Genomic DNA, 12,963 nt, shown 5'->3' with positions numbered 1-12,963 from the left:
GATGATAGCTTAAGCTACATGAGCCTGGATAGCTTGGCATCTGGAAGTTTTATCTGTATAGGCGATTCAACTATGTGTTAATCTGAATAATCTGATCTTCTAAACTAAAAATGAAATAATTACAAATTAACAATTAAATATAAAGAGATACAATACAGGTATACATGAGATTTACATATTCCAGTTTAGCAAATTCAATTGTAATTGAAGTCGAAGAAAATTATCTTTGACTTCTTAATCTTTTTCTAAAAGGTACCAAATTACCCACCTGGTCCGGGCCTTGTTCCGTGAGCGGTTTATAAACCGACCCTTTTCCTTCTTTCCTTCGCGTGTAATTAAAGTCAAACATCATATGAGGCTGACACACCCCAACCTAATAATATAATTACAGTTTTGCCCTTATCCCCGTATATATATACCCACTCACCTCTAATTCTTGAAATGATGCACGCAATTCCAAGAAACCAAAAATAAACGAGTCTTAGACAGAATCTTGTTTAAAATTCTATTCTTCTTCTTATCATCGACCTTTCTCTTGTAGTGAATATTGATCATGGGTTCTGGAGAACAATTCATGAGCCTCTATCATCATCATCATCATGATGTGATGAAGAAAGATGAGCATAAGATGAGCATACCAAAAGGTTGTGTCTCTGTGATTGTGGGACTTAAAGGTGAAGAGAAGAAGAGGTTTGTGATACCAGTTATGTACATGAACCATCCATTGTTCATGGAGCTCTTAAAGGAGGCTGAAGAGGAGTATGGTTTCCAGCATCAAGGTCCCATTACCATCCCTTGCCATGTTAAAGACTTCTGTAATGTTCAAGGATTGATTGATCAAGATCATAATCATCTATACCATCATAACCACCATCATCCTATTTGTTGCTTCAAAGATTGATCATGCTTCCATTCTTGATCACTGATTATACTTCTTGCTGCAATTATGTATCTTTCTTGATCGTTGGTGCTAGGTTTGTAAATGTATATATATTAATAGACCACAAAACAATGAAAAATAAATCTCAATATATATATATATATATATATATATATATATATATATATATATATATATATATATATATATATATATATATATATATATATATATATATATATATATATATATATATTGACGTACCAAAAAATTGAATCATTAAACGATTATAAGATATATGATGCGGGAAATAAAATCCCAAAAAACAATAATGAAGAATTATTTATTGGGATGATTCATTAAAATTGTCCAAAAAAGTGAATCGTCACTTTCACTAAAAATATGAATTATCAAGGCGTTTTGAAAGGTCATTTTTTTATAACACGTATTATTTTTGTATTATATAATGATTTATTTATTTGTTTCGTAAAAAAAGATGCAACTTGTTTCTTATGTTTCTAACGGCGGAAAATATATTTATGATAACAATCATGTGATCCTATATTGTTTTTATAAATAATCGATTTATGAAATTTATAATATGCTTAAATGTAAATAAAATTCTAACTGACATATATGCTAAACATCATTTTTATGATTCTTTTTTTTTTATCTCAGCTAGTGTTTATGGGTTTAATATGAATAGTCACTAATTGTTTTTTAAACAGAAAATTTAATTTATTGATGAATGAAACTTGATCCCTCGAAATAAGACATCGCCTATATGGATGGACTCTCAGCTTTGGTGAATAGTCACTAAATTCATTAAAGGTTTTATATAGATGTAAATTAAATATATTGTTTAAGCATATTCCAACGAACAAAATTATACCGAAACACTTTTATATAAAAGATAACGCTTTTCTTGTGTTTACGTGGATTTTTAGTAGTACGTTGATTAGTATGATTAGTTAACGTAATTGACAAGCTAAAGTATTACTTTCTTTGCCATCTTTGTTTGATTTTTTAAGATATAGTCATGTTTTCCTCGAGTTAAACAAGTATGAACGGAAAGTTGGGGATTTCCATCAAGTTCGTTAGTAACTGAAAATTCTTAGGGTCCCTCTCGCAATGTACATCATCATTTTATTTTTCTTTTCCAACATTTTCAACTTACAACACATGAAACTCCATGTCTTGCATTCTTTCCAACACACAATAAATAATTTTTTAAAACAAAACACTTAGCAAAGCTAATAAATAACATTTCATTAAAAAAAGGTAAACTACTACAAATATTAATTAAATTCATAAAATGACAATTAAATTCCTAAAAGATAATTAAAATTCTAATATGAAATATAAACTCTAAATTATAAATCGCTCCAATTTGCTGTTTGCGAGCTAGCACCGCACTCACATCCTCCATTCAATGGTCAATTGATCATGCACTTGAAGGTACAACCACATATATTTTTCCTTTTTGCATTGATCAATTGTAACACCTCCTCAAATAGGTCCACTTTCTTTTGCTAGGTTATTTCCATGTCACGTAATTTATCATCTTGGTATTGCTTTCTTTTCGCATCTTCTTTTTTTTTTTACGGGCGACACCACCTATTTTGGTGATGAGCTCTGTGATATTGAGAGATTGTGAGGATGTGGATGCCGTTTTTTTCCATTTTCGTAGTCTTTGTACGCATCTGAAGATGTTGTGTATGTGTTAGAGTCGGATGTTTTGGTTCTCTTTTATAGAGGAGGGAGATGCTCAGTTTTTTTCGACTTTAAAATATCAAGCTTTATGTGGACGAGAGCATATATCGGACATTTATTCTAGAATCATGAAAAATTGTTATATAGAATAGTTTCCTATACTAGATAGAATAGTTTCCATGTATTGTCCCGTAATTGGTGGTAGGTTGTTGTTGTATTCTCTATATATTGTAATCCTCCTTGAAAGTTATTATATACGAAAAATCCCAGAATTCCAATTGGAAGTATAGGTGTGTACATGGTATCAGAGCACCTATAAACCAACCTCTAAAAAATCTGAAAGCCAAATGGCCGGAAAAGAAACCTCTTCCACCGAAACTCGAATCATTGTTCAGGATGTCCCTTTCCCTACAGGGATTACCCTGGACGACTCGAACTATCAACTGTGGTCACAGTTGATGGAAATGTGTATCTCTGCTCGAAACAAACTAGGGTTCCTCACCGGAACCACTACGCTTCCTAAAACCGGAGAAAAAGAGATCGAAAACTGGCTCATGGAAAACAATAAGGTTAAAAGTTGGCTTATTGATTCCATGAGCCCCTCACTGATTCCTCGATTCATCCGATTAAAGACCGCCAAAGAGATTTGGGAGGCTGTGGCAAGGACCTTCTACGACGGGTCGGATGAGACTCAGCTTTTCGAGTTGAATCGGCGGTCCTTTAACACGAAGCAGAACGGTAGGTCTCTCGCCACCTACTACAACGAACTCTTGGAAATTTTCCAAGAGATAGACTCTCGCCTTTCCGTACATGAAGAAAACGTGGAGAACATTGTCTCTCTTCACAAAATACTTGGACGCCTCCGGGTCCACATATTTCTTGCTGGCCTTGATTTCGAATTTAACCAAGCTCGAGGGGAAATCTTGAGGAAAGATCCACCCCTCGACCTCGAAGCATGCTACGCATACGTACGAAAAGACCAGAACCAACGTATGACAATGGATGACGCGAAGAACGAGCCGGACAGTATCGTCCATCTTGCATCAAGAAATCAGAATGGAAAAGGGAAAGGATCGAACAAAGATAATACTTCCGTGTGTACTCATTGTGGTGAAGCAAGTCATTCAAAACAAAAGTGTTACGAGATCATTGGATATCCCGAGTGGTGGGATTTTACCAAGAAACCTAGGCGGAAACCAAGCCAGCCCGCGACGTCGAATGTGAAAACAGAAGACTCAACTCCAGTAGTTGCACATACAGAATCATCAAGCATTAACGGTATGTACAATAACCCTAATTCTCAAAATAACGTATGGATTATCGACACCGGAGCCACCGATCATATGACAAATGATCAAACTAAACTTCTGTTTAAAAACCCAGCACAACAAATCGTCGTCAAAACAGCCAATGGCGGTATAGCTCCGGTTACATGCAAGGGTTCGACAAAACTATCAGACTCATTAAGTCTGGATAAGATTCTGGTGGTTCCGTCATTATCATCCAAACTTTTGTCTGTCAGTCAAATAGTTGATGAATTAAATTGCTATGTGTCGTTTTGGCCTAAAAAAATGTTATTTTCAGGACATAGAAACGAACAGGATGCTTGGCTCTGGTACTAGGAGAGGACGTTTGTACTATCTTGAAGAGGAAGAAGAACAAGCACAGGCTCACGCAATTGTTCAAGATCATGAAAAGAAAGGGCTACCATGGCTTTGGCATCGTAGGCTGGGACACTTGTCATTTGGTTACCTTAAGAAACTTAAACCTGAACTTTTTTTGAATAAGGATATTGAATTTAATTGTGATATTTGTGAATTGGCCAGGAACCACCGTATCTCGTATGCTCCTAGTACTAACAAGTCTTCAATTCCTTTTATGGTTATGCACTCGGATGTTTGGGGGCCAGCAAAGATATCCACACCTAACGGGGCACGATATTTCGTAACATTTATAGATGAGTGCACTCGGATGGTGTGGATCTCACTTCTTGATCATAAAAGTGAAGTATGTAAGGTCTTCCAAGAATTTTACAAACTAGTAAAAACGCAATATAAATGTGATATAAAAGTTTTACAGTCGGATAACGGAGGGGAATACATAAATAACGAAATGCAAATCTTTTGTAAAAATAATTCCATAAGACATCAAACCTCGTGTGCAAATACCCCGGAACAAAATGGCGTGGCGGAAAGGCGAAATCGACAAATCCTGGAAATAGTTCGGGCATCATTGTTCGACATGAAGGTGCCCCGACAGTTTTGGGGTGAAGCTGTTCGTACAGCAGCATATGTCATGAATCAAACTCCCTCACGAGTGATTGATTTTCAAACTCCGCTTCAATATCTACAGAAATTGGTAGAGGTACCTATGGGGCCAAACTTGGAACCAAAAATATTTGGGTGTACAGCATATGTCTTTCAGAATATCGGTAAACTTGAACCTCGTGCAATCCGATGTATGTTCATTAGATACGCTCAATTCAAAAAAGGATATAGGTGTTATGATCCTACAACAAGAAAAATACATGTTACACGAGATGTTAAGTTTCATGAAACAACTCCCTTCAATCACGATGTTTCCCCTCAGGGGGAGATGTTGAGTAATTTTGAGGGTAACATGCGTGAGATGACGGGAGAGCTTCTAGACGATGAATCTGACGAGGCCCATCCAGAAAGCAGGTCTGACGAGGCCCATCCAAAATGCGGGTCTGATGAAGCTCATCACCCACAAACACCGGCGGCCCATCCAGAAAATCAAGAAACTCAACCAGTGATTCAGGATAGTACAAACGAACCCACTCCGACAGTCCACGAACCGGATCCGACACAAGGTACGTCTTCTGGTCTTGAAACTTTTATGCCTAATGACGACAACATAGTGCAGGATAGCAATGAAACGCATGTACACGACCAGGAAACACGATATCCGGTAAGAAGTAATCGGGGGGTCCCAAAGAAACAGTACGTACCAGAACTTACCTCGAAGTCCAAATACCCGATAAACCATTATGTATCAACTCATAAGTTGGGAAAAACACAAAGAACACTCGTTGAGGAATTGGCATCCGTGACCATTCCAAAGACAATTGAGGAAGCTCTTAAAGAACCGAGGTGGCGGAAGGCAATTGATGAGGAAATGCTTGCACTACAGTTGAATGGCACGTGGGACATTGTAACACGACCTGAAAAAAAAAACAGTCGGGTGTCGTTGGATTTTCAACGTGAAACTAGATGCAAACGGTAAGATCGATAGATATAAAGCGCGTCTCGTAGCAAAAGGGTATACCCAGAAGTATGGGATTGATTATGGGGACACCTTTGCCCCTGTCGCGAAGATCAATACGATTCGGGTTTTGGTGTCAATAGCAGCTGCACAAGATTGGCCACTTAAGCAATTTGACGTGAAAAATGCGTTCTTGAATGGGCACTTGGAAGAAGAGGTATACATGGACCCTCCACCGGGGATAAGTTGTGGGGATAAAGTGTGCAAGTTGAAAAAGGCGTTGTATGGCCTAAAACAATCACCGAGGGCTTGGTTTGGAAGGTTCTCAAACTTCATGAAGAAGGCAGGATATAAACAAAGTGACGCCGATCACACTCTGTTTGTGAAAAACCATGGAAAAAAGGTGACAGCCCTCATTGTATACGTAGACGACATGGTGGTTACCGGTAATGATGAAGATGAAATTAAGAGGTTACAAAAACTATTAGCCACAGAATTTGAACTTAAGGATTTGGGAGATCTTAAGTATTTCCTCGGTATCGAGGTGGCTCGATCTAAAACCGGCATCACCATGTGTCAACGGAAATATATACTCGATTTATTAGCCGAAACCGGGATGCTAGAATGTCAACCCATTGATACTCCCATTGAAGTTAACCACGGTTTGACCTTGTTGTCCGACCAAGTACCTGCTAATAAGGAGAGATACCAAAAACTTGTAGGAAAATTGATCTACCTTTCGCACACCCGACCCGACATAGCTTACGCGGTAAGCGTGGTAAGCCGATTCATGCACTCGCCGAGTGAGAGTCACATGAAGGCTGTGTTTCGCATTCTTAGATACCTCAAATCAGCCCCTGGTAATGGACTATTTTTTGGAAAAAACGAAGAATTGAAAGTAGAAGGGTATTCAGACGCTGATTGGGCAGGTGACAAGAATGATGGGAAGTCAACGGCTGGGTACTTCACCTTTGTGTATGGGAATCTTGTCACCTGGAGAAGCAAAAAGCAGAAAGTGGTGGACCGTGGCATAGAACAAAAGACTCCTATGAAACTATATTGTGATAATCAAGCGGCAGTTAAGATTGCAAACAATCCAGTGCAGCACGATCGTACTAAACATGTAGAGGTGGACCGTCATTTTATCAAAGATCACTTGGAAAGGAAGACAATCGAACTACCGTATGTCTCTTCAAAGGACCAGTTAGCTGACATGTTAACGAAGGTGGTTTGCAGTAAAGTATTTAACCGCTCTCTAGACAAGCTGGGAATGCTCGACATACATTCTCCAGCTTGAGGGGGAGTGTGGACGAGAGCATATATCGGACATTTATTCTAGAATCATGAAAAATTGTTATATAGAATAGTTTCCTATACTAGATAGAATAGTTTCCATGTATTGTCCCGTAATTGGTGGTAGGTTGTTGTTGTATTCTCTATATATTGTAATCCTCCTTGAAAGTTATTATATACGAAAAATCCTAGAATTCCAATTGGAAGTATAGGTGTGTACACTTTAATCTTCCGCTCACTCGACTATTCAACTTTGGTTTTAGATGCAACTGAAATTGTTAACTTTCACTTACAAATCCTTCCATTTGAAGTTTACGTGATGCCTAGACCGATCCCCCACCCCCCCTCCAACCCGGTTTGTTGTTTATGGTTTCTATGGCTTCATCTTTGGCTTGAACATGTTTTTGTATTTCCCATGACTATAATAGATAGAATGGAATCGGAAAGAACTTTTGATTTTTGAAATGGTTGAGTGGGATATATATATATATATATATATATATATATATATATATATATATATATATATATATACACCATGTAATTCTTTTTTGAGCGTCCTAGTTCCAGGCTGGGGTTTTGCTCTGTTTAATATATGTTGCCTTTCAAATATATATATATATATATACACACACACACACACTAGGTTATAACCCGTGTACTGCACTGTTAACAAATTAAAATAATATAGATAATAATAAAAACGTAGTCATTAATCATATGCACACACTTTTAGTAATATTTTTTTGCATCCACGACTGTTTAAGATAATAAAACATTATTTTTTTTAATGCAAAAACTGGACAACCAGAAAATGCATATTATAATTTACATAAGTATTGTACTTTGAAAGTACATTGGTATAACCTCGATGACTTTTCTTTATTTTACACACAAATAGCCACACATAGACAAGCACAAAGAAACATACATATACATACACATAGACAAAGAAATTGTTTGAACAAAAGTATCTTGTTCTTTCTTGCATTTAACTTTAACCCTATTTGACATGCAATAAGTAGAATGCTATTTCTTAAATTAACGAGAATAACTTAAAGTAGAACGTTGTAATAAACAAACGAATGAAAGTACATTGCTATTTCTTGCATTAAATTCTATATGATATGAAATATAAAGTAAAATGTTATTTCTTGCATTAAATTTATGGATTTTTTTTAATGGTTATTGGTCAACAATCAAGAGGAGACACAAGAAAGGGTGTTGCTCATTGGGTTGGGGAAGCCACTCCTCCCATGATTTTCTAGTACTGCATGCTAATGAAATCATGTAGCCGACGATACCTCCTTCGACCCACGTCCAAACTGTCATGACTCTGTTCACCCTTATGGACAGTTTGAGGTGTTAAAATTGTTAAATATCACAATTGCATGATCAAACACATTTATGATTGTTATTTTTTGTTGAATATTAATTTTATGTAGATCCATGTCCTCTGGAAGTACTAGATTGTCACAATATATTATTATCATATAGTTACATTATATCATTATCACATGTACTATAAATTTAGGGTGCATTTGGTACAAAGAAATGGAATTGCAGCAGTGAATGAAAATACAGAGAAAGAAAATTAAGTTGGAGAAAGAGAATTGACTCTCCTGTTTGGTTGAACAGAGAATCCACTAGGGAAATGTTTTAAAGAATCATTTATCTTGTTTGGTTGTATTAAGCAATGAAATGTAAATCATTTTTTTACCTTGTTCATTCATTTTCAAACAATTTTTTATAAAAAATCATTATAATGTACATCTTAATTATTCAAAATATGCATTTTTTATCTTTTAAAATTTTCATTTTAACATTACTTGTTACCAAATAATTTATTTTCTTGTCAGTTATTATTATTTGTATTGAAAAACATATTTCTAATATAAACGAATTACTTACAAATAGATCCAAACTTAAACAAATATGAAAATCATAATATTCAAAAACTATGTCCAACATAGGACGTGCAAAAAGTCAAATTCAATATTCCTAACAACTAAAAAAACAAAACTATGTCTAATATAGATGTTCAAAAAGTCAACTTCAATAATCTTAAAAACTAAAAGAAAAAACATAATTTAAAATATCACAATCATGATATGGAGCCATCCGCAATAATTTCAATGTAACAAAACTTTTCTTCTTCCGTCAACTTAAAAAAAGATCGGTTGTAGAATTGGTCCTTGCTGATATGTCAATAACCTTAATTCGTTGTCTAACATTGATATTTGGCATGCGGTGTATATCTTCGACAATTTTATCGATAATATCGCATGCTTCTTTATTTTCTTGTCTTCCTATATTGTATATTGTTTCTGTAATTTTCTCACCGACCTCCTTGAAAGTCTATTTCATTTCTTTCGTTGCTTCCTTATAAGAGCATTCGGCGTCATCATGTTTAGGTCGTTTACTATTATACTAGTGGTTTGTTGTGTCTTCACAACGATATCTTCAAACCCTTCCACATCAAGGTTAACCCCCGTTTTAATTTCGGAGGCGGAGGCGGGGTGGGCAATCTCATCCCGAAACCCTCATGGGGGCCCCGTTAATAAATTATACATATATTTACATATATTAATTATATAAATATAATAAACAATAACATGATTTTGAGCTTCCAAAATTCAACAAAAGACATATTCTTAAGTTGTTAGTATAATGTTTTTAAGATCTCATAATTTTTTTATTTTTAACATATAAATTAATGCTTTAAAAAATTATTTGTTACCTAACAAATAATTTTTTAGCCCAAGCAACAACTCCTTTTAACCCAAACAATAATTTTTTTAGCCCAAAAAAAAAGGTAGCCCAAAATCAATCGGGGGCGGAGGTAATAAAGGGGATGCAAGGGCGGGGGCGAGAGTAAGAAGGCTGGACATTTAGGGGACGGGGGATGCACTTTCCATCCCATTTTCCCCCGTTGACATCCTTAAAAATGCTCTTATTGCAGATGTCCTAGCAATTTGTCTATTTTGTAAAATCCGTTGTTGCAAAGGTGATCGTGTCATCTACATATATATAAACAAGGAAGAGTTGGACAAAACATCAAAAAAAATACTGAAATATTATACAACATTCCTAACAGCCCCTTTTTAGAGCTTAATAACTCAGCCAAAACTTAACCAAATAAGCTATTTCTTGATCCTAAAACGTAGACAACACAGAGTAGTACAATCTAAAAAAAATGTCTCATTCCAAGCTCATATTAAGATATTATGATGGTTCAAAGTTAAGAGAAAAAAAACTAAACAATGTTGAAATATTAGACAGCATTCCCAACAGCCCCTGTTTATGGTTGTATATCTAAACCAAAACTTGACCAAATAAGCTATTTATTGATCCAAAAACGTAGAAAATAATAGAGTACTACAATCTATAAAAAAATTGAATGCCTCATTCCGAGCTCGTATGAAGATATTATGATGGTTCAAAGTTAAGAAAAAAAACTAAAAAATGTTGAAATATTAGACAACATTCCTAACAGCCCCTGTTTATGGTTGTACAACTCAACCAAAACTTAACAAAATAAGCTATTTCTTGATCCTAAAACGTAGACAACACAAAGTAGTACACTCTGAAAGAAAAAAAAAAAAGTCTCATTCCGAGCACAACACAGAGTAGTACACTCTGAAAGAAAAAAAAACGTCTCATTCCGAGCACGTATGAGTATTTTTTGATGGTTCAAAGTTAGAGTAAAAAACTAAAAATCTGAAATTATATTTTTTTTTAATTTTCATTTGTACATACAACTGAAGTAGAAACCAGTGACAAATGACCATCGATCATCAATCAACACTAAACTAAAAGATTCAAACACCAAGAATAGATTTCAACATAGCAAGGTTCAAACATGTACAATGAAGTTATTCATATAGAATTCAGAAAATGAATTCTTGAATTGAAATTAAAAAAAGATTTCATAGTAAGATTAACAAGAATCGTGAAGGAATACCTTGAATTGGAAGCGTATGGTGACAAAATCGACTAGAAGGAGTAACCAGTCTTTAAGCTTTGTGAGATTTGATTTCTCTGTTTTTTTTTTCTATATTCTCGACCCAGACGTGTTTGTGTTTTCTCTCATTTGCTCTATTTTTAACATGGAATTGTTTTGATGGAAAAGAAATTGGTTTGTTTCTTAATTTCTTATTTTTTTTCATTAAACAAACAAGAGAGAAGGAATTGATTCCTTTTACTTTTGCTTTTTTTCCCTGTACCAAACACGCCTTAGTAGGTTATATATATATATATATATATATATATATATATATATATATATATATATATATATATATATATATATATATATATATAGGGCTAAGTTATTTTGTTTATTACATTTATTGTGTGTTAGAATGCACCAATAGGATTTGAGTAAATTAGATAATTATTTAATTAAATAAATATAGATATTAAATGATTTCCATAATTATATATATATTAAATAATATCCATAATTATAATTCTCTTTTTATGGAAACTAATTAAATCCGTTATTAATGTCAGCAATAACATTCTTTCAGAATGAATTCGCATATAGGTTTTTATATATGAGTTCGTATTTTGTTTCATGACTCACTCACTTAAAATATAATAAATTTACATGGAATATGAAGAACGATATTGTATTCTACTAGAATACACTCTCATTCTGCTGAAATACACTCTCATTTTTATAGATATGAATTCATTCTGAAAGAATATTATTGTTAACATTAATGATGAATTTAATTAGTTTCCATAAAAATGAGTTATAAGTATGGATAGCATTTAACATACATATAATTAATACTAAATTTCTATTGGTGCATTCTAGCACACAATAGATGTGAGAAACATTTGAACCTACTCCTCTCTCTCTCTCTCTCTCTCTCTCTATATATATATATATATATATATATATATATATATATATATATATATATATTAATGTTATTACTAATAAGAAAGGTGGAAATTCAATTGTAAATATACTTTTTGAGTTGTAAAGTCTTATCTTCCCCTTGACGCTAATCATCAGGGGAAATTGTGGGGCACTACGGTGTTCGACATACTGCAACTGTAGTACCTGTAGTACCTGATAGAGAAGGGTTGTTGTGCTTGATCATTAGACATGTTGAATTGGCGATGTTTCTTAGGCCTAACCACAATAGATTTTATGTCAACTCTTCTATATAAATACTGTCCATTTGTGTGAATGTAACCTTAAGGAAGAAATCGTATGTGGTGACGACTATTATTAATAAAATCTCTTTCTAGTTAGTTTGTGGATTTACCTCTATTTCTCTGATCAAGTGAATCACATTAAATTCTTGTGTTCTTTATCTCCTTCGTATCTTCAACTGTCGTGTGATTGTGTTTTGTGATTATTGAAGCCTTTAATCCTAACAACATTTAGTAAGGTTTTGTATACAACAATAAAATAAGGGTGGAATCTTAAATATTACTAAAAGAGAAACCTTATGACATCATCTTAAATAATATGGACCATTGATTGTATTTCAATCTTATTTTTTTCACCCTTAGATCAAATTGCTGACATCATCTTCCCCATTGGAATGTATTTAATTCCAATAAATGCTTTCCAATCATCAATTAATAACTTACATTCATTGAAATGGAATGTATTTAATTCCAATGAAAGTTTTCCATATTTTACATCTTGAATTTTCAGTTATGAAGATTTTAATATGGTTAATTTTAAAAACATATTACTAACAAATCATTTCAATCAAGGCCTTAATATCAACCATTAATATAAATCCGTTTATATTAGTAACCATTAATATAAAATCTTTTTTTATTAGGAAATCATTAATACCGAAAAATTATATTCAAATTAT

At 34.0% G+C, this 12,963-nt stretch overlaps 1 protein-coding gene across 1 annotated transcript; it reads left to right on the top strand.

The window, feature by feature from the left end:
• The first annotated feature begins 432 nt into the window (after window positions 1-432).
• On the top strand, window positions 433-999 carry LOC111920442 (auxin-responsive protein SAUR32). The gene has a single exon (XM_023916025.3). The coding sequence runs from the start codon at window positions 554-556 to the stop codon at window positions 899-901; it is 348 nt and encodes a 115-aa protein (XP_023771793.1). The 5' UTR covers window positions 433-553; the 3' UTR covers window positions 902-999.
• Window positions 1,000-12,963: the final 11,964 nt, after the last annotated feature.

Source organism: Lactuca sativa, chromosome 9 (assembly GCF_002870075.4).
Source record: "Lactuca sativa cultivar Salinas chromosome 9, Lsat_Salinas_v11, whole genome shotgun sequence".
In the NCBI taxonomy this organism is placed as follows: Eukaryota; Viridiplantae; Streptophyta; class Magnoliopsida; order Asterales; family Asteraceae; genus Lactuca; species Lactuca sativa.
The sequence above is the reverse complement of the archived record's forward strand: the minus strand, read 5'-3'. Positions and strand labels throughout refer to the sequence as shown.

What these genes read in the sequence shown, in the direction of transcription:
- LOC111920442 (XM_023916025.3), top strand. Translation starts at nt 554, where the DNA reads ATGGGTTCTGGAGAACAATTCATGAGCCTCTATCATCATCATCATCAT.